This window comes from Equus asinus, chromosome 4 (genome assembly GCF_041296235.1).
Source record: "Equus asinus isolate D_3611 breed Donkey chromosome 4, EquAss-T2T_v2, whole genome shotgun sequence".
Classification (NCBI taxonomy): Eukaryota; Metazoa; Chordata; class Mammalia; order Perissodactyla; family Equidae; genus Equus; species Equus asinus.
This window is the reverse complement of record NC_091793.1, coordinates 135,555,656-135,577,487: the sequence shown is the minus strand read 5'-3', so window position 1 is coordinate 135,577,487 and position 21,832 is coordinate 135,555,656. Positions and strand designations below refer to the sequence as shown.

The following is a 21,832-nucleotide window of genomic DNA, read 5'->3' as shown; positions in this document are numbered from 1 at the left end:
AGTGTATCTGCCACACAGATGAGTTTCATTTTTTTTTTTTTTTTTGTGGTTTTTCACACACACAAATATCCACATTGTTGGTGCAATGTCAGCACTCCTGATGAGCATTTTTTCCCCAAATAAGTTCGGTTGCTTGGAAAGCGTTTTGACACAGCTCCAGGAGATGGCCAGTTCAAGGAGACGATATTCTTCTGTCATATCTTTAGCCACAAACAAGCAGAAGCAAGTAATCGAGTGCAGCCCCTTTCCCCAGTAGATTCATCATGCTGACTGCAAAAAAAGGTGTTATGTCTTCAACTAAAATAATCAATTTCATATCTGATTCTAGAATAGAACAAAAATACATCTTAGTATCTTTCTTCAATCTTTTGGCAGGCTTCTCACAGCAAGATTTCAAAAGGGTTTTTTTCAATGTGATGATGTGTTTCATTATTTACAGTAAAAAGTATTATGTCACAGAAAACTTCCAGAGCCTTTATAGAAACCTATGAATGTATTTCCTTAGTATCTAAGCTTATGAATTACCTGGAATTTTGCTCTTCAGGATGGAAAAACCCCCTTAGGATTTTAAAAAAAGATGTGGATGATTTTTCACTCAAATGTTGTCCAAGTTGAGAGCCCAGCAGAGCATGAGAGCACAGCACTTGGGGTATTCTACAGAGGGCATCAATCCTGCCATCGGGAGCATCAAAAGCCATACCAGACAGAGCTCTTGTGTGTGTTTTTCTTTTGATCATCATCATCTCAGCTCCTCAAAGGAGAGGGAAAAGAGACCTGCTGGGATGCTTGGTCAGGAGGACGAAGCAGTGGGCTCCATCGATGGAGCTGGTGTGGGTTAGGGCTGCTGCAAACCCCTGTTCATGCCTCAACCCCAATCTGCAAAATTTCCTCTCATTTTCCCTATTTCCATACATTTGTGGCCTAATATCTACCTTTATTTAATGGTGCCTGGGCCAGGTTCTAAGTCATTTTTCTTGGTAGTCTGTTTTCTAATTTATAAAGTCAGGATGAACAAAACAACCAAAAAAACTTAGCCAATGCTCCGTTTTTGTGCATTGTATTATAGTAATTGCAAAATTGAAGTTCACATTTAAATGAAACAAAGATGGGCATCAGAACAGTAAAGGCTTATGGGTAAGCATATACTAGAAAACAGTAAATGTTATGTGAAGTAGGAATAAGTTTAGAGCATCCTAGAGCATCTTATGCCAAGTTAATTCAGAAATGACTACTTTCTGCATATAATTGTCAGTCAAAATTTCCCTGATATTTTACTTTTGTCATTTGTATTATGAAAACAACAGTTTTTTTTTTCATTTTCCAAATAACCCATAAAAATGCTGAGCACGTTTTCAAATTACCCGTGCCACTCTCCTTTCCCTGCTGATGGTCCAGGCCTGCCCGCTGCCTGGAGACCCTCTGGTCCATCTCAGGCCGAAGGTTTGTAATGTGAGTCCCTCAGTGGGTGGGCAGCGAGCGAAGACCACTCTGCTCGGTCCCGTGAGCAGCAGAGGGCGTTGGAGAAGTATGTTTTCACCGTTATCTTTACATAAGCTTCCCCATCCCAACCGTGATGGCTCTCTTCCATTCATGGTATTTGCTCAGTTAAATCCACTGTTCAGAAAGGAAAAGAAAGCAAAACATCAGCGTGAGAAGAAAACAGGCTCGTTGGTGGGTGGGACCCCGACAGCTGGGTCTTTCCCTTCGCTGCCGCAGAGCAGGAGGCTCGCCGCACGTCCCCTGGACCAGGGAGCTTCGCCTCTGGGAAGTCGGCAGCTGTGACTGAAGTGAGATGCCACTTTAGGTGGAATCAAGTGTTGCATTTATCGTCAATATGTGCTGAATGGGCTTTCTCAAATTGCACATTCTGGCGATCGAATACAAAAGTCTTTACCATGTGTTTCCTCAGATGCCTTAAATGATGCTGAGTTGGAAATAGGTCTGTTTCTATGGCCTCTTCCCCCCCGCCCCGTAAAGGTTCTAACCAGTATGTGTTCTGTTAGTGGCTTCTGCTGTCCTCCCTCCTGCTGTGTGGTGTAGCCTGGTGAGGCTCATCTCAGAGAAACAGTCCCTGCCTCCTCCAGGGCTCGGGGTGACCCGTGAACTGCAGTGAGGAGTAGCCGAAGGGGGGAAGGGGAGCCCTCCCAAGCTTTTGCCAGGCCTCACCACCTTGGCCGACCTACTGTGGGCCCCTCACCCCCAAATCTTCCACACCCCATGCTGACCCAGTGAGTCATGGATGGGGCACTCAGCACTGCTTAGCAGGCAGCTCCTCAGGCAGAGCTCCAGATCCAGAGCTGCCCTCTGCTTTGAGAGGCAGCCCGTGGCTGCCTGGCTGGCAATTTTCCTGGAATTCCCACCTCCCACACTCCCATCATCAGCCCGTTGGCAGCCACAGCCTTCACCGTGGTCTCTGAGTTTGGCCTGTACCGTGTCTCTTAACGCCGTCTTCCTTCTTCCCTCCAGTACTTCTTCTCCCTAAAACAACCGACTAGGAAAGCCAACAACTCTCTCATTTGAAATACTTGGGGAGACATTATGTTTCTTAGTTTCTACTTTGGTTAACGAAACATATAAGGTATTTACAGAACCAGTAGCAAGACATTTTACCCCATGGTCTCTAAGAAAGAGTAATGTTAGTGAATCGTTACTCAGAAGGAATCTCCCTTTGGCTTCGTTCTTTATCAGTATTGTCTAAGGTATGAGTGTTACCAATTATTTCCTAGACTTTTTCACTCAAAATAGAAAAAAAAGGCTCTTCTGGTTGAAGGCTTGCCTTCAATATTTTCTGTAAACATAGTCATGATATCATCATGCTCTGCGGCACAATATATGTGCCATGTTTAGATAAACAGTAAAATAATTTTGATAATAAAATTTAAAGAAATACATGAGCATGAACAAGACGATGTAATCTTACCTTATCAGGAAGAAAGATTTATATTCATTTACTTACACTAATGGAATTTGCATTAGAGACGTTGTGGTCTGTATTCAAAAAATGTGGGAAAAAAGCAAGAACAACATCATGGCTGTAGATCCCAATTCCCCTATTGAATTACTGGAACAGGCTTATCGTCCTGGTGTTACTCTTAGTAATGACTGTTTTCATGTTCTAGAGTGTTCTGGTTTGCGTGTACATTATATAGCCACCTTCTTGTGGGAGAGGTGCATAAAATGATTATAAAAATGATTTGTTGGTTATTGATTAAACAGGATGTAGACCCAAAGCAGCTTCCTCAAGACCCAATTGGCCGTCCCATCATGCATCTGTCTGGTATTAAGCATACCACAGGCGAAGCCATCTACTGTGACGACATGCCAGTGCTGGACGGGGAACTTTTCTTGGCTTTTGTAACAAGTTCAAGAGCTCATGCTGAGATTGTGTAAGTGATAAGTTCTTACCCTGTAGACAGTCATGGTTACATTTTGCCTAAGTCATATTAGTGAAAAATAATGATATGAAGAGGATACGCTATTTGTTGGTGAGATCCAATGCAGATTAGAGATGAAATGGGATTGAAATGGAGGATTTGCCACAATTTGTCCCTCTATATAATAACTTTATTATCTTGGGAATTTTTTCCCAATTGCGTGGCAGAAAACTGTTGTGAAGGGTTCTTGGACGTATCTTACCTCTCTCATACCTTATTCTCCAATTAAGCCCGTTCTCCGTGGTCCTCGGCTGTGGGGCTGCTCTCAGGAGCCGTGCTCTGTCTTCTCATCTAGGTCCATTGATCTGTCCGAAGCTCTCAGCCTGCCAGGCGTGGTGGACATCGTGACCGAGGAAGATCTTCGTGGTGTAAACTCCTTCTGCCTTTTAATTGAGCCTGAGAAACTCCTGGAGACACAGGAGGTACTGCATTGTTGCTTTCTGTTTTAAAAACAACTTCCTCTGTTAAAGGCACTTCATATTTTCTTAAAGAAAGCATTGCATTTGGCACATCGTAAAGGATTCCAGTATTCTTTGAATGCTTACTACAAAACACTATATTCTAATGTTGGATGAATTCAAAGATATTCATTTTCTACCTGAGAAGTTGACTAGTTATATAAAATATACTTTGATGTTTTATATTTTCTAGCAGTAAGATAGTGTGCTGCTAACAAGCATGGGAAAGTGAGGAGAGAATAATGATAACTTTTCTTTGCTAATCCCTCCCCTGAAAATCTCACCATTGGCCCGTCTCAGTGAGTCCAAAGTCCCAAGTCCAAGTTCAAGTGGTCTCTCCACCATGAAGCCTTTCCTCACCCTTTAATCCGGGAATTCTCCCTCCTTTTCTGAACTCACTGACTCATTCCTTCATGCTGCCGTGTATTCAACAGGCATTTTGAAAATGAGTACCTGCTATGGCTGATCATTGCAGCCGAACGAGACCCATGTGGTCCTTGCCCTCACAGAGCTTAGAGTCTAAGGGGGAAGGCAAAGTGGACCTTGAGTGCACTTTCTCCGTTGTCTGAAGCTTACACATTTGTTCCTACGTCTTACATATTCCCCTACCCAGTAAACGTCCTCGAGTGAGGCCCCATGTCTGGTTCATCGGTGTGTTCCACACACTGCCTCCCACATAGCAGGGCAGCACGGCGAACGGGCAGAGGAACAATGATAGCATTGTTGCCGTTTGAAAGTTTCAAATGACTGAAACTTTGGCTACTGCATCTTAAGTTAGCAGAAGATACAGCAAGGACAGTTCAGCAGGTTTTCTGCATAGCTCAGCCTTCAGAGTTCAGTATGTCCCCAAAGAGCCCAGCACTTGAAACACTCCCTACCTCTGGCTCTTGCTGGCGGACTTAGTTGATAAAAATGAAAGTTTGTTGACTGAGAGTCTGAAGTCAAGGTGAAACTCCCCCGAGGCAGGGCCGTGTGGCCTTGGCAGAAGACAGTGAGAATTAGTGTTAAGTGAACAATCCCCAGGTTGCACAATAGTCCCTGCGCTGAGCTGTGGGATGGTGATTGTGAGCGTCTGGCGGCCTGTCTGTGCGCCAGCTCCCAGGGGACACCCGGCGTCCATGCAGAGCGGGGAACAGAGCCGTGTGAGTGATCGCCTTGGTTAGTTTAACGCCTTTTTAACATTTGTCTGCAGCATGTTATGCTTTATAAAAATCTTGTCATTGTACAAGTTTTAAGCGTACACAACGATAGAGAAGAAAAGCACTGTGAATCCCCATAGCCCCGTCTCCCAGCTTGAACAGTTATCGACGTTTTGCCGTTCTTGTTCATTTATCTCCCACTGCCCCCACACACGCACACCCAGCAAACACTTGTGTGTGTGTGCGCTGGAGTCAACTTTTCTGTTACCGTTTTTTCAGAGGATAAAACTGCGCTGTAATCATTGTAGAAAAGGCCTAATAGTGTAAAGTAGACTCGAAACATGAGCGGGGAAGTGGGGCTTGTGACCACGGGACAAGGCGGGGAGACTGCACCGCTGTGGGGACTCCTTCCAGGCCTGACTGTTTCACCTTTCTGGAGTCTTTGTTCTGTTTTTCCATCCACTTTCTGCCCTGGTCCCCGTGTGAACTCCTCAGGCGCCTCCGTCACCCGCAGGTGAAGTGATGCAGGGGACGCGCTGTGTGTGGTCACGGCTTGGCTGCTGTGCCCTCGTGTCTCTTCACAAGGAGCCCGTGCTCCACCGCAGTCTGGGGCAGAGGTCTGCTCACTGCAGTGTTGGGCTGTCACTCTGTCCCTCCTCTGTGCAGGAGGTGGGCTGGGACCTCTTGGTCCTCGCTGTTCGTGAAGGCAGAAGCTGCCGCTCAGGATGGCCCTGCTCGTGGTGTGGCGACCACAGGTCAGGCCGTGGGGCTGGCTCTCCTGGGCCAGCTGGCCTTCAGCAGTCCTATCTGCTTGGCCTGGAGCCTGAGCTGTGCTTGAGGCAGCATCTCTCCTGCCCCCTTCAGCCACCGCTGCCAGTGACGTGGGACAAAGACAAGAGCCCCCCAGCGCCAGGGGTCAGCAGGCAGCTTGGACAGATGCACTTTCTACCGAGGCCTTTGTTAACCTCGCCACCTCGGGTGTAGGCACATGTGAAGGGTCATTTCCTGTGCATCTAGCTCTGAGCTCGGCCGGAGGAGGAAGACGGATGGAAGGAGAGGACCTGGTGCCTGCCCCCCTTGAGACAAAGGTCTTTCCGTGTCGTAGGTGTCCTGTGTGGGTCAGCTCGTCTGCGCCGTGGTCGCGGATTCCGAGGTTCAGGCAAAGCAAGCTGCGAAGAAAGTAAAGATTGTCTACCAGGATTTGGAGCCCGTGATCCTAACTATCGAGGTAACGAGGTCAAGGGTGGGGCCAGATTTCAGTGGTGGATCAGTTAAAATGCTTTTGGCTGCAGTAACAGAAACGAAAATCTGACCCAAAGTTTGGGGCTTTTATTGGCCCTGCACTCTCTCAGTGTTAGCAAGAAACCGGATCTTCTGCCTCTCCTCTCTGCTGCCCACAGGACAGGCTTTATCCCCTGTGGTCACAGGATGGCAGCCAGGAGCTTCCAGTTCCTGTGCAAGAAGCAAGGGAGAACACTGTTGTCCCAGTGCTCCACGCATCCTAAGATGCAGCCTCATCAGGACACTCTGGGCACATGTCCATCTCTGAACTAATGACTGGCCAGAGGAATGGGGGGGTGCTGTGGTTGCTGCCGGGGGTCAGATTTCTCTGCAGTGCATGGCCATAAGGGGGAGTGGTGGAGACCTAACAGAAATCTGAGCGCCATTTGGAAGGGGGAGGTGAGAGGATGCTGGATGGGTGACCAATAATGTCCAGGACGGTGGACACGCCGTTAACTCTGCATTCACCTTCACCTGGGCTCTCAGGTGCACAGTGAGAACCCACAAGATGCTCCATGAAGCAGACATTGATGACACTGTTTTTAGATCCTTCAGTGCATATCTTAAATGAGCGTGAGAAACAGATTCTATGATGCCCACAGGTATTTTGGCAACTTAAACAAATTGGAGGGTGGCATTTCCTGTTTTTTAGAAAAGAATTCAAAATTTATAAAGGTTTTAAGACTCATCGCCATGAAACGATAGTTTTTCTGCATACATTTCATTGGTTCTTATGATTTACTAAGTAATCCATGCATGTAAGTTGGGAAAGCAACATGAGTAGGTTAGATTCAGCACATACAGACTCCGTGTGCTCTGGGAATACAGTACTATCTTCGCAGTATAATGAGTAGGTTGTTCTCTAGATGCCTAGCATGCGGCGAGGCAGAAAACGAGGAAATGACTCGGCCAAGATTAGTGTCTCCAGGAGAACACGGCCTGGGGTGTATTTCTATCGTGTTGCTTTATGCCCAGGAACGTAGAGTTTGTTTCTGGACAGTGTCCTCAGTGTTTTAATATGAAAATAAAATCATATCAAGAAGACAAAAATATAGAAGTTTAGTTGCAGTCCAAGAGTGATTAGGCCTTCCAGATGTTCCTGGCCAGTTTCGAATTCAAATATTCTGTTCCCCTCTCAGACCCTTTTCAGTCACCTGTGGCCTGCTAAGAGTGCTTACCTTACACATTCCTTCCACAGCATTGTCTGGGAGTGAGAATTATTTCTTAATAAGAAATTGCTTACCTAATACTTCATCAGAAATTTTGTTTGTAATCCTCTGGCCAATTCCAGTGGCCAAATATCTTCCCTTTCCTCTCCCGACCTTCCAGCCAAGTAAAATTCCAGTGAGCAACTCCACAGCACTCTCTTCCTGCCCTCCCCAGCTCCAACCAGCAGATCTGTGGGTGTGTGCCGGAGAATGCCAGACTGTGGCAGTGTGGAGAAGAGCTTCCTCCTGCTTTATCGGAGGTTCAGCTCTCCAAGGGCAATCAACTGGAGCAGGCCGGGTTTCATCACAGTCATAGCAGGCGCATACGCCCAGCTCTCCGCACTACAGTTCTTTTACCACTTTCCCGACCAAGAAATGCTCAGGACACTGGCTCAAAGTTGCTCAGAGAGCAAGCAGCACGTGAAGTGGAAAAAGATTAAACTTTTAAAAATAGGATTTATAAAACTCCTCTTTTCAACCTGGACTATCTAAATCTTAGATTAACAAGACAATCGTATGAATTGATCCTAGTAGGAAGTGTGTTATCAATCAAAATAGGATGAAAACAGTGTATCTGTGTCACTCTCACTGAGGGTTAGCCTGGCTTATGCTTTGTAGAGCTTTTAAGAGTTTGCATGGGGAAACTCTATCAAAACTCCTGGCTCAAGAAAGCTGATGGCCCTGGTGAGAAAAATATGCTCCTGACCAGAATCTCTTGTGGGTCCTGATGCCCAACAGCGTGCCCATGGCTAACACCTGACAGAGCCCACTATGTGGGTACACAGTTCTAGCAGGTTTCATGCATTAACTCATTGAATGCTCACTTCAGTCCTGTGAGTAAAAACTGTTATCCCCATCTGATGAGGAAGCTAAGAGACAGGGTTACCCGAGGTCACACAGCTAGTCAGTAACAGAAGCAATCAGCAAATGCTCTGTCAAAGAACCTGGGCCCCACGGTGGTAAAAATAAACCAGCCCACTTTTTGAACAGAGGAAATGGCAGGATCACAATAGAACATCCCTGAAGTATGTCAGTAAGTCTAGACACCTACTGCTACCCAGAGGGAACCAGAGTTTGCAGAATCCTTAACTGCCAGCAGGTTGGAGTTTTGTGGGTGGACAGTAATCCGTGGTAGACAATGCTGACAGGAGCTGGCACGTCACATCTGCCAGTGGACACAGGGCTTACAGTGATTCCTAGGGATGGCTGAGAAAACCAACCTGGATTACTGTAGCTGTGACCCTGATTATGTGCGCCTACCACTGTCCCCTGTCACTGGGCGCCCAAGGGAGCTGACCGGAGCCAGTAAGAAGTGGATCTGTGGTACCCACAGTGGGCTTGTAATGGAATCTTCCTTCCAAGGCAGGAGGTCTCCCTACTGCCCTGTGCTCCTCCTCGCAAAGGAGCAGCATGGGGCTGGCAGGCAAGGCTGCCATGACCCTTACCACTTGAGTGTCTTCAGCTAGCACTGATGGAGCACGTTATGTGCCATGCAAGCTCCGGACATGCCTCATTTCATCCTCACCATGACCCTGTGAGAGCTCCGTGCCCAGCTATACCTGCATTGTACGGATGAGGCTCAGAGAGGTGAAGTAGGAGACCCACAGTCAAACAGCTGTGAATGGAGAAAATGGACACAACTTCACTGGTCCCCAAGCTCAGGCTATAAAGCCCCTGCTGCGTGTCCCAGAGCGAGGGGAGAAACGCTGCCCAGACTCAGGCAGCGGCTCCTGCCATAGGGCCGCGTCTCCTGCGCAGGTGGCCTCACTCTTCTGTTCTCTTCCTAGGAAGCTATACGGCACCACTCCTTCTTCCAGGGGGAAAGGAAACTGGAATATGGAAATGTTGACGAAGCATTTAAAGTGGTTGATCAAATTCTTGAAGGTAAAACGATCCGAAAAAAAGGGTGAGCGGGGGAAGCGACCCTGGAGGCCTTCTAAGCGTGTCTAGTCTAGAGCTGCCTTTGCTTTGGAGAAATCAGCTCAGAAACAGGCACCTCGTTCACAGATGGGCTTCCCTCTGCCGTGTGTGTGTGTGTGTGTGTGTGTGTGTGTGTGTGTGTGTGTGCGTGAAGAGCTCAGCAGAGAGACGAGGTGGGAGGCCCAGGCTTTGCCCCTGGCAGCCCCCCCGCACTGACCACCTGCCCCGCCATGGCCCCGGTCACACAGCAGCTGCTGAGCGACAGAGGTGGTGGTGGAGTCGGTAGCTTTGTGTCAGGACCTCCAAAGCCCACGTTTCCTTCTCTTTCCTCCTGTCTCCCCTGACTTCTCCCTCCTCCCTCCCTTCCCTCTCTGCTTTCTCCCTCCTTTCCTCCCCGCTTCCCTTTCTCTGGCCCGCCCTTGCTTCCGGACTTCCTTCCATTGTGTATATGTGTAATTAAAATTAAATTTTCCTCTGAGAAAATAGTTGATGTGAACTTTCCAATAAAAATTTTGTAGCTTTTTATTTAGAAATAATTTTAAATTTACAGAAAAGTTGCAGAAACCTTAAAGAAATTCCTAATTACCCTTCACCCAGAATCCCCAATTATTATTTTGCACTTGCTTTATCATTCTCTTTCTCTCTCTCTCTCTATATATAAATATCCATTTTTTTTCTGAGCCATTTGAGAGTAAGTTACAGACACGCTGCCTCTTTACCTCTAAATACTACAGTGTTTATTTCCTAGGAACAAGGGTATTGTCTTACATAAAGATACAGTTATCAAAATCAAAATATCAGCACTGACGCAATGCTATTATTTAATCTACAGACCTAATTCAAATTTTGCGATTTGTCTCAATAATGTCCTTTATAGCAGGAAAAAAAAAGGATTTACTGTAGGTCTTAACCGATCAAGTTCCCGCTGTGCTCTGCTGTCACCCGTGCTGTGGAAGACCTGCCATCCAAGATCTGATTTCCCCAGAGGCATTGCTGGGTGGGCGTGGGCGTCTGTCCCATATCTGAGGGCAGGAAGTAAAGCATTTGATGTTGTCTGTCTTGAAGTGAATTTCCGGGACATTGGCCTCTAGGTGGTAGTTAGAAACTACCGTCTCCCTAGTTTTTCTTTCCACCTTTGATCCCAAGCGCAGGAAGAGTCTGAAGACGTACCAGCCCCAAACATAGAGCCAGAGTCAGCCCGCCCACATGAGCTCAAAGCCACCATGTTTCTTAGCTCCACGGCTGTGTTAAACCTGAAGCTGGTCACAGCTCACTGGATGATGGCGTCTGTAAGCTGTAGAAAAGACACCGTGCGCCATCACCTGCTGGTGTTCTTCGGCGCCCTGTCTTATTAGCTGTGGGCCTGGGCAGGGCACCTCTCAGGGCTCAGTCTCCTTGTCTTAAAATTGTATGGATAAAGTGATACTGATCCCAGAGATCCGTTATGAAGGTCATAAGAGAGAATATGTGTGGGTGTTTGGCACAGAGCTTGACACACAGCAAGAGATCCATAACAGTGAGTGATGATTATTATTAGGTTTAGTGTTTTGTTGTTGTTCTTGAGCTAATACACTGGCAGGCATCCGTTCATCAAACCTAGGGTTTCCCAGTTTTCCTCACTGTGAGATGTTTATGAGACCTGCCTGCAGAATCCTGTGCCCTTTCTTGCAATTCTGGAGTTGGAGGATCCGGGTGGCCCAGGAGTCTGTTTCTGACAGCTTTTCACGGCACTCCTGGTGCTTCTTGCTTGGGATCAGTAAAATGTGGCACTCTCCAGGGGTGAGCTTGTCTTGTGGGAGAAGAGAGGAGGGGGCATTTTTAGCACAGAGTCCATGGTGTGAGCGTCTTGGAAATAGCGATGTTTGGGGTTCTCTGCACCTGTGCCATAGTATGTTCCTGCCATAATGTTTTGTGTGAGAATTCAATTGTTGTATTTTCCTTAACATCTTATTTAGTTCAGTTGGGTACTTTGTTCAATCTGTCTTTTACTTGAATTTTCCCTTCTTATAGCCCCATACCCTATTGATATGTATCAAAGTGATACAGGAGGCTTTAAAAGGGACATTTATACTGCCTGTACGTTTTCATCCTCTTGACTTACTAGTTTGAGGGTTTTTTCCCCCTTATTCTAGAATTGTCATTTGGGGTCAGAATTTTTGAATACTTATTTCACTGAGAGGTAACTCATGGAGAGTGATAATAACAGCACTCTCTCTGCCCCTAGGAAAACGGGTGTTTCAAGAACAAGAGAATATTTAAAAGATAAAATATGTGGGGCATTGCGTCAAGTCTTAGACTGTGTTCTTGAAAACAGTGATATTCTTCTTTGCTTTGACCCCCGTGCAGACGTGTGTCAGCCCTCCCGGACCCTGGGCTCCTGGCGCCAGAGGGCCTTAAAGGTCACCATTTAAAATCAGATCTGCCTACGTGTCTGGCTCTGAAGTTAGCATTCTCTGCTCTACATTGTGCTCTTCTCATTAATCTCTTTAAAATTCCGTTCGCGGGGTGGGCTTTACCCTGGAGAGTGTGGATGCCGATCTCTGGAGCAGCATTTGCAAGAGATCTAGGAGCTGAGATGGAGAGGATCTCCCCAGCCTGTCCTGCTGGGCGTGGTACAGAGCGACTGCTTCGTATCTTAATGGCTTTTTGGTCTTCAAGAGCCTCTTATTAAAATGTAAATATTCCTGGAGGCATCACTCCTAAACCGTTAGTGGGATAGCATTTTATCTCAAGGATTAGTTGAGCAAATTGATTTCCAACCAAGAGAGTTGAGAGCAACTCCTAGAGTGAGAAAGGGCTCCGTGGGTCGAGGGCTGTGGGATGGGCGGCACAGTGGAGCAGGGTTCTGACACCTTGCTGACCTTCAAGGTTTAAACAGAAACAGTTCCGTCTAATATTTTTCGGTTTTGTATTTTTTAAATGAAGTAGATGTTTAACAATTAATTCTGGCTGGATAAGTGGAAATGCTAATGCTGCAAACCGTGCATTTGAGCCTACTGACAGTGGGTCTTTTAACGTACAGTCTTTGATAAAAGCTTAAGTTGAGAACAAGATCTGAATTCTTTTTTTTAAAACATTTTTTTTCCTTTTTCTCCCCAAAGCCCCCCGGTAAATAGTTGTGTATTTTTAGTTGTGGGTCCTTCTAGTTGTGGCATGTGAGATGCCGCCTCAGCATGGCTTGACGAGCAGTGCCAAGTCCGCGCCCAGGATCCTAACCGGCGACACCCTGGGCCGCCTAAGCGGAGCAGGCGAACTTAACCACTTGGACGCAGGGCATGCCCAAGAGCTGAATTCTTGACATTTTAGTTGTTACATTTTACAAATGAAACAGAATTGGCTCATTTTTCTATACTTTTTTTTTTTTTTAGGAAGATTAGCCCTGAACTAACATCTGCCATCAATCCTTCTCTTTTTGCTGAGGAAGACCGGCTCTGAGCTAACATCATGCCCATCTTCCTCTACTTTATATGTGGGACGCCTGCCACTGCATGGCTTGACAAGCAGTGCGTAGGTTCCACACCTGGGATCTGGGCTGGCGAACCCTAGACCACTGAAGCAGAACATGCGAACTGAACCGCTGCACCCCTCTATACTCTTTCTTTACTCAGAGTTTAGTTAAGATAGGAAATCCAGACAGCAAAACAAAAGATTTCCTTGGGAATCTCCCTCAAGCAATTTGCAAATCAGTATTTTGGGGTATAATTTTTAATTTTTTAAAGTCTGCCTTCCACTTAACTTGATGCCTGGTCATAATTGTGTTCTGTTTTTTCCCTGTGTTTTTTGTTTTTTTCCCTGTGTTTTGAGGGGTTACTTGGTTTTCAGAATTCCTTTTTATCTATAGTGTTTTGGAGTGTATCTCTTTGTCTAGTTTTTCTAGTGGTAGTTCTAGGTGTTAAATTGTATTTATCTATATTACAATATATCTGGTGGCAACATTTTATTACTTGAGTAAATTATAGAAAGCTTTCCTCCCTTTTCATTCCTTTACTCTCCCTTGTTTATAATATCATTGTCTTAAAAATTCCCTCTACATTCATTGACTACCACATGAAGCAATGTTACGATTTTGCTTTAAATGCAATTCATAAAACTCAAAAAGAGAAGGAAAGTCTACTGTGTTTACCTGTATTTTTATTCTTTCCATTGTTCTCTCTCTTTTCTGAACAGGAACAGAAATCTCCCTGTTACAAGATTTCTTTTTTTTAAAAAGAGCATTTCTTGGGACTAGCCCGGTGTCACAGTGGTTAAGTTTGTGCACTCTGCTTCAGCAGCCCTGGGTTCGCAGATCTGGATGCCAGGCACAGACCTAACACTGCATGTCAAGCCACGCTGTGGTGGCATCCCGCATGAAATAGAGGAAGATTGGCGCAGATGTTAGCTCAGCGACAATCTTCCTCAAGCAAAAAGAGGGAGATTGGCCACAGATGTTAGCCCAGGGTCAATCTTCCTCTCACATGCACAAAAATCATTTCTTCTCTGTTTCAAAAACTTCCCTTAGTCATTATTGTAGGATAGATCTTTTTTAAGACAAATTCTCTTTGTTTTCCTCCATCTAAGAATGATTGATTTCCTTTTCATCCTTGAAGAATATTTTCACTGGATGTCGAATTCTGAGCTGACAGGTCTCTCTTGACTTGAAAGATGTTGTGCCAGTTCCTCTGGCCCCCTAGTTTCTGATGAGAAGCCTGCCTTTCAGAGTATTTTCCCCTGTAGGTGGGATAGTGTTTTTTTCCCTCTGCTGTCAAGATAGTTTCTTTTTTTTTTTTTCACTTTTCTGAAGTTTGACTGGGATATGTCCTGGCATGGATTTCTTTGGATTTATCATATTCCCAAATATTCACTCAGCTTCTTGAATCTGTAGGTTTGTGTCTTTTGCTAAGTTTGGGAAATTTTCAGCCATTATTTCTTCAAATACTCGATTTCAGTGACCCAAATTTCAGTCTTTTATTATAGTTGTACAGGTCTCTGAGGCTCTGCTCATTTTCTTTTCACTCTTTTTCTTTCTGATGTTCAGATTAGGCAATTTCTGTTGTTATATTCTTGTTTACTGATTATGTCCTCTGTTCTCTCTGTTCTGTTGTTGAGCTCATCCATTGAGCGTCTTAAATTTTGGTGGTTGTATTTCTTAGGTCTAAAATTTCCATTTGGTTCTTTTGATATCTTCTGTTTCTTTGCTGGGATGTTCTATTTTTTCATTTGTTTCAAGTGTTTATGTAAATGCTCGTTGAAGCATTTTTATGATGGCTGCTTTGAATTATCCTTGTCCAATAATTCCAACAGCTGTGTCATCTCTGTGTTGGCGTCTGTTGATGATCCTTTTTCATTCAAGTTAAGTTCTTGGTGTGGTGAGTGATTTTCGATTGTATCTTGGTCATTTTGGGTATTATGTTACATGACTCTGAATCTTATTTAAGTCTCCTCTTTTACCAGACCTCTTCTGACCGGGTGTTGGTGGGTAAAGAGGGGTGATGCCTTGTTATTGCTAGGTGGAGGGTGGAAGTCCACGTTCCCCTTATGGTCCCACTGACACCACCCAGCAGAGGGTTTGGGTCATCTCATTACAGCCTGATAAGAGCAGGAGTCTAGGTCCCCCCTCAAATTTTGCAGATAAGGATGGGGCCACAGTTTTTTCTATAGTGTTTGGCTGGAATAGAGTGGTTATGATATAAAAGTTTTCTGTCCTGCTAGGTTTCCCTTTCCTGGTCCTATGGCTAGAGAAAGTAGGCTTTTCTTGGGGCTTTTTTGGGTCTTTGCCTGTTAGTGTTTTCGGATTGCTGATGTCTCTGTACTAAGTCTAGGATATATGAAGCAAAGAAAAGCAACAACAGCAAAGCCCGCTGAACTCACCTTCGGGTCTTTGCTTGGGTCCCCAAGTCCCTAGCAGGTCTGCCTTCTTCTCTTTGCCTTTCAGAGTCATCTTATGTTTCTTTTATATGTAACGTCCAAGGTTGTTAGCTGTGCTTAGCAGAAGAAACAGGAAGAGGTGCATCTACTCCATCTTGTCTTGGAACTGGAAGTCTCCTTGCTGTAATATTTTGACTCTGGACAGTCACACGCCTTTCCCTAGGATTCTGTGACCTCCTGTATTGGCAGACATGATAGAGTCTGCTAGAGAACGCTACGTCAAATCTGCATATATAGTGAAAGCTGAATATACTTTGTGGCCCTCCACTATGCAGCCTACTGTCCCAGCGAAGCACCATCATTGGAATTTCTCCATAATGGATAACAGCTGGGGGAATGCTACCTGTGCTATCAGGCAGCCTCTTTGACTCTGGCGTACTTTCCTATAATAGGTGAAATACATATGGGAGGTCAAGAACATTTTTATATGGAAACTCAAAGCATGCTTGCTGTTCCCAAAGGAGAGGATCAAGAAATGGATGTCTACGTGTCCTCACAGTTTCCCAAATACATACAGGTAACATGGGGCCTCTGTGGAGGGGACGTGGCTATGGTATCTGCCAGCAAAATATACCAAGAGCAATTAGAGGCAAAAGTATTTCAGAAGCTGAAGGAATTTGGAGCACTAATACTCAGTCCGTGGAAGTAGGGGCCTTCTATTTGTGGATCTGTAACTTCACAACCACTTATGGAATCAGCAGGTCTGCTGTTAAGGATACAGAAACAAAGAAAGAAAGGAAGGAAGGCCTGCCCTCCAAGGCCAACGGGGCCTAACTCACAGGAGGCAGTCGGGAAACATTCTGGACAGAATGCAACCAATCGTGTCATCAGCTAGGTTAGAATTTACACAGGCGGAGGAATTAAGAGAATAAGGATTTGCTAGGTTCTAGAGTTATCCAAGAAGTCCCATGAAGACCGAGTCTTCAGTTTGGATTCATAGGGAGAGTGAGTTTTGTCTCGACGGTGAGAAGACAGGCCATTTGCAGGCAATTCCGCACCAAGATCAAATGCCACTCGTGCGTTCATTTAGTCCCTGGTCCCTTCTGCACACACTTATTGCCCGTGTCCTCTGTATCAGGCAGCGTGCATGTAAGAAAGAGGAAAGGCACAACGATGCCCACGCTGGAATGGAAGATGCATGTGGGGGGCTAGTTTAAGCATCAGGGTGAAAGTAAGGGGAACAAAGCAGAGGGGTCGTGATTCAGTAGGTCGTAAGCAGCCAGTGTCATGACCAGAGCAGGTGGAAGTGTGGGAGTGTGGAGATTGAGGCCTTGTAGAAGGTGGGACAGTGAGAAGGGCCAGGTAGGCCCCACCCCAGTCCTGTTCTGCTCCTCACTCCCGGTGTGACATGGGGCTCATCACTTCATCCCTGTGGGGTCCCCATCTATAAACATGACCACTAAACAATATGGTGGCAGAGAAGAGCAAGGCCTGCTTCCAAGGAAGACCTGCTGGCCGACTTCAGCAGGAACCCAAATGGGAGGAGAGAAGAAACTCCAGGGGAGACAGGAAGACGCAGGGGAAGACCCCAACCTCTCACTGCGCCAGGCAGCGTCCGCCAGGGGTCAGTGTGGAAACGACACTCTGGGTGTGGTTCGTGGGAAAATTTTAAGAAATTTATTAACACAAAAGTATCTCATTGATATTGAAAGGACTACTTAATATTAATGATAGTTTTGGCAATATCATTATAGCCAAGGACCACTGAGACCAGGCATGGATATATGCCCAGGTCATTGGAAATCATCCCGTTCTTAGTATAAGCACACAGTTTGTGTATCATGGACATTACGGAACCAACGGCTCAGGGCTGTCCCCCTCCCTTGCTGCAGATGAGCCAGAGTAACAAGAACTGTTATCACTCACAGGACATAGTGGCTGCAACCTTGAAGGTCCCAGCTAACAAGATCATGTGTCATGTAAAGCGTGTTGGTGGGGCGTTCGGGGGAAAAGTGACCAAAACTGGCATCTTGGCGGCCATCACCGCATTTGCTGCAAACAAGTAAGTGGAGAAAATCTGCTAAATAGAAAAAAATAAAACAAGGTCATGCTGAATATTCACAATATCAGGGTTAAGGAGGAAGAGACTGGGTCAAGATTGTTTAAAATCACATATAATATACAAATACACCAACAAGTGCCACTTATTACAACGTCTTTATCTTATACTGTCAAACTACACACTATGAGAACCAAAATGAGAAGCAAAATCAGTAACTGAGAAAGAATAAAAACCACAGCAAAAATGCTGTAATACCTGGAGAGTAGACAGAAACAGGTCCTGAAAGGGTCGGGGTCACTTGTCCTTCGCCCCTGTGAGAGAGAGGTCTCAAAAGATTCATATGTTCATGTTTAAGTAGCGGTTTTGCTTTTGTTATGCTTACCTTTATTGCTAGTACCGTTTTCCTGTGAGCATCTCGAAATATTCCCACAGGAAGTTGTCTTTGGAGCAGGCACAGCCAGAAGGCTTAAGTTCTTTGCTGAGTAATGTAGGTCAGTTCCTCTCTCCATGAGACACGAAGACGCTGATTCCAGACGTGTCCCGTCAGGGAGCACTTGGCAGTCAGACACCAGTCGAGTTTCTCCGTTTGTAACCAGTCTGTAGTGTGGCCTTGGGACTGTTCACCTACAGCAGAGGCTGTTGTCACAGTGGGAAATACCCCCAAACGATACCCTGGAGCCTCTGGCACCCAAGAGCCTCCTTCCCATAAGTAGTGAATGCCAGGCGTTGTGCCTCGACCCAGTGGGAGGTGAGGCCACTGTGTGGGCCTGAGACCAGCACAGCCTGGGCTCAGGGAGTAGTTCTGTTAGGTGTGTGGACACCATTCAAGCTCTCGCTAGGTGTTATATAAACCCCAGATAAAACCTACTTGGTGAGGGGCCGGCCCGGTGGCATAGCAGTTAAGTTCATGCTCTCTGCTTCAGCGGCCCGGGGTTATCAAGCCATGCTGTCACATGGTCCTGCATATAAAGTAGAGGAAGATGGGTACAGATGTTAGTTTAGGGCCGATCTTCCTCAGCAAAAAGATGAAGATGGATGCAGATGTTAGCTCAGGGCTAATCTTCCTTAAAAAAAGCTACTTGGTGAAGGAGTTTACCTCTCCTGCTTTTTTTTCTGTTTCAGACATGGTCGTCCAGTCCGCTGCATTCTGGAACGAGGAGAAGACATGCTAATAACTGGGGGCCGCCACCCATACCTTGGCAAGTACAAAGTGAGTAGAGGAAGAAGGGGGGCGGAGAGGATTCATGTTGTAAATATGACACTCCATCAGTGCAGACGGCAGCATTTGGCTTCTCTCTAAAGGGGAACAGCAATGAGCAAATCAGCAAATTGTGCTTCTCTCTAACTTTTTATTCCTTGTGCTGGATGTTTGATAACTGGCTGGTTCAATGAAGCTTTGCTGCTTTGTTCAAAGATTTCTGTTTGTGAAAAAGTACTAGACAGTATTGGCTGGAGCAGAGTAACTGGAAAGCATGAGGATATGGATCTTTGAAAGTAGATCTGAGAACCATGCTGTTCCCACACACTTTAAAAACAGAGCAATTCCCATAACAATAGTGTTATGTGAAATTGCAAATATTTGCCAACAGGTTCCTCAGTTTTCGATATATCAAGGGTATCTTTGTAGAACTCTGTCCTGGGAATTCCTAGAAAAATTTCCATAGGAGAAAATAATTACTTTTTTGCTTTATAAGAAATAGGTAGTAGTGAGAATGAACTAACTGCCATAACAAACAACTAAAAACTCTCAGGGACTTCAACCTTTATTGTGGTGTTTCTTGTTCAAGTACCAGCCCAGTGGAATAAGTGGGGGTTGGGAGCAGGGAGAGGAGAGGACCCTGCTGCAGAAGATCATTCAGGAACTCAATGCATTTCCATCTGATAGTGCCACCATCCTCCCCTCGGACTGTACTGTCCAATATGGAAGCCACTAGGCATAGATGGCTATTTAAACTTTAAGTTACCTACATTAAAGAAAATTAAAAAATCATTCCACAGTTGCATTAGCTATATTTCAAGTGCTCAGTAACTACATGTGGCTAGTGGCTGCCATACTGGACATGCAGGTATAGAACATTGCCGTCATCTCAGAAAGTTCTCTTGGATAGCACTGCCCTAGGGACTCCGAGTCCTCTCCCGGGCCTTCTGCAGAGGGCAGAAGACTAGGGAGAGAGAGCAGGAGTGTTATGTGAGAGCTGTTTCAGGCACCAAGACTGTAAGTGTGGACCTTGCCTCTATCTACATGTTATTGGCCGGGACTTTGCTGCCTAACTGCAAGGGAGGCTGGGAAATGTAGTCTTCCTATGTGCCCAGGATGAAAGACAGCAGGATCTGTTGAACACAGCATTGTCTCTTCCATGGCTGGTGTACCTGCATGCATATTTTTAGAAGATAAAAATGTGTCTGTTTCAATTCACATTCTCTCTTAGCTATATTTTGAATCTGCTTGAGTTCAACAAAGATTTATTAGAGAGAACTTTGTCCTGACAGAGATTACATTTTGGGAGTTGAGGGAGAGACAAGACTTACACATGTGAGGTCATTATGAAAACATAATAATGCTGGGTTTAAGATGAGGTGCACATAGTAAAACTACACGAAGATGAATATGAGGTTGAGTATGTACAGGAGACATCCTAGAGAAAGTGATCATAAATGGCCTTCAAGAGTGGATAGGCAGACAATGACTAATGATTGGATAAAGAGATGTGGTATATATATACAGTGGAATACTACTCAGCCATAAAAAAGACATAATCATCCCATTCACAACCACATGGATGGAGCCTGAGGGCACCATGTTCAGCGAAATAAGCCAGACAGAGAAAGACAAACACCATATGACTTCATTCATATGTGGAATGTAAACAAACTTTTGGACAAAGAGAACAATTTAGTGGTTACCAGGGGGAAGGAAGAGAGGGTGGGCACAGAGGTACAGGGGCACATTTATATGGTGTTTGACAAATATTAATGCACAACTGAAATTTCACAATGTTATAAACTATTTAGACCACAATGAAAAAATTTTAAAAAAAAACAAAGAATGGATAGGCAGAAAGAAGGCATAGCAGGTGGTGGGAGAGGTAAGAGCAAAAATGCAGAGGCAGGAGGAACGTGGTGTGTTTGATGGGGGCAGGAGTAGGAGAGTGGGGAATTAGAACACAGAGTGCTTCCCTAAGAGGAGTGGGAACAGACTGGTGAGGTTAAGTGATGCCAGACTGAGAGGAGCCTGGAGTCCCAGGATGGGGGTTTAACTTGATCTCACAAGAAAAAGAGACTGTGCAGATCCTTGACCTGTCAAGCGTTGTAACCAAACATGAGCGCACTGGGGAGGGTGATATGATGGCGCTAGGCAGGGTGGCCTAGGGAAGAGAGAGGGTCGAGGCAGGTAGACCACCAGGGGGCAGTTGATGCAGTTGGGGTCTGAGCTATGATAGCAAGATGTAGAAGTAGAGACGAGTCCAAGAGCCGAGACAGTGTGAAATAAAATAGGAGGTGGTGACAAACTTCGTAAAATACAACGGAGACTAGAACCATCAACATGACTTGGAGGTTTCTAGTGGAAAGAGCCAGGTTGGAAGGAGGAAACAATCTGGAGGGACAATGATGAGCTTGTTTGTGTAAATGTTGGGGAAGAAGTGACAATGGGACATTAGGGAGAAATGTCCTTCACCAATATGGGATTGTATTGAAAGGACTGGATTATAGTTATAGAAGCCATCAGCATAGCAGTGATTAAGACTTTGAGAAAATAATGTTTTCTAATGGAGAAGAGGATGAGGACAGGAGATGATATTAATAATACTTGTAATGGTAATATGAATAATTTTATTTAGAACTCGAGCTATATGTCAGACACTTATGTTTCAGTCACTAACCTATAAGTTTCCGGGCATTGCCTTACTTACTGCCACTTCACAGATAGTCAGAGAGCTTAGATAGCTGGCCTGAGATCACAGAAGCAGCAGAGCCAGCGCCCAAAACTCAACCTGCTGGAATTCAAGGCCGTGCCCTTGACTATAGCTTTGGTTTGAATTTGGTTCCACTTAGCAAACGTCATTAAAGTGAACTTTGATAAGCTCAGATATATTGAAGCAGAGCGCAGACAGAAAACAGAGATATTAGACACGTCTTCAAAGGAAGGAAGATATTTATTTAAAAGACCTCCAGCAGCACCAAATGCTGCTGGGAGTTTTGATTGAATTGGGCCCTATGAGAAGCACGTGCAGAGTACACTATGAGCAGCCACCAGGTTTGGAGATTAGGGGGTTAGCCGGCTTTGGGGGAGAAGGTCTTGGTAGACATGTGAGGACGGGAGCCAGAATTCCAGGACCTGTGGCAAGACCGAGAGGTCAAGAAATAGGCAGTTGGTTGTGTTAGGAGGAGAGAAAAGGATTGATGGACCAGTAGTGATGAACTGGACAAGAGGGGTTTTTGTTTGTTTTGGTTTCATATCTTTCTCTACCCTTCCTTTCTTATTGTT

The 21,832-nt window shown here is 45.4% G+C and overlaps 1 protein-coding gene across 4 annotated transcripts in view; it reads left to right on the top strand.

The window, feature by feature from the left end:
- LOC123285083 (aldehyde oxidase-like) overlaps positions 1-21,832 on the top strand; it is a 79,059-nt gene that overhangs the window by 35,472 nt on the left and 21,755 nt on the right. For all 4 annotated transcript variants that reach the window (XR_011502973.1, XR_011502972.1, XM_070508340.1 and 1 more), the window contains 7 exons: positions 3,217-3,386; positions 3,730-3,856; positions 6,137-6,259; positions 9,308-9,404; positions 15,737-15,861; positions 17,213-17,346; positions 18,469-18,556. Coding sequence is in view for 2 of the 4 variants with exons in the window: in XM_070508340.1 (XP_070364441.1) it covers positions 3,217-3,386; positions 3,730-3,856; positions 6,137-6,259; positions 9,308-9,404; positions 15,737-15,861; positions 17,213-17,346; positions 18,469-18,556 (864 nt within the window). In the remaining 2 variants the exon portion in view is untranslated. The remainder of the gene's footprint in view (positions 1-3,216; positions 3,387-3,729; positions 3,857-6,136; positions 6,260-9,307; positions 9,405-15,736; positions 15,862-17,212; positions 17,347-18,468; positions 18,557-21,832) is intronic.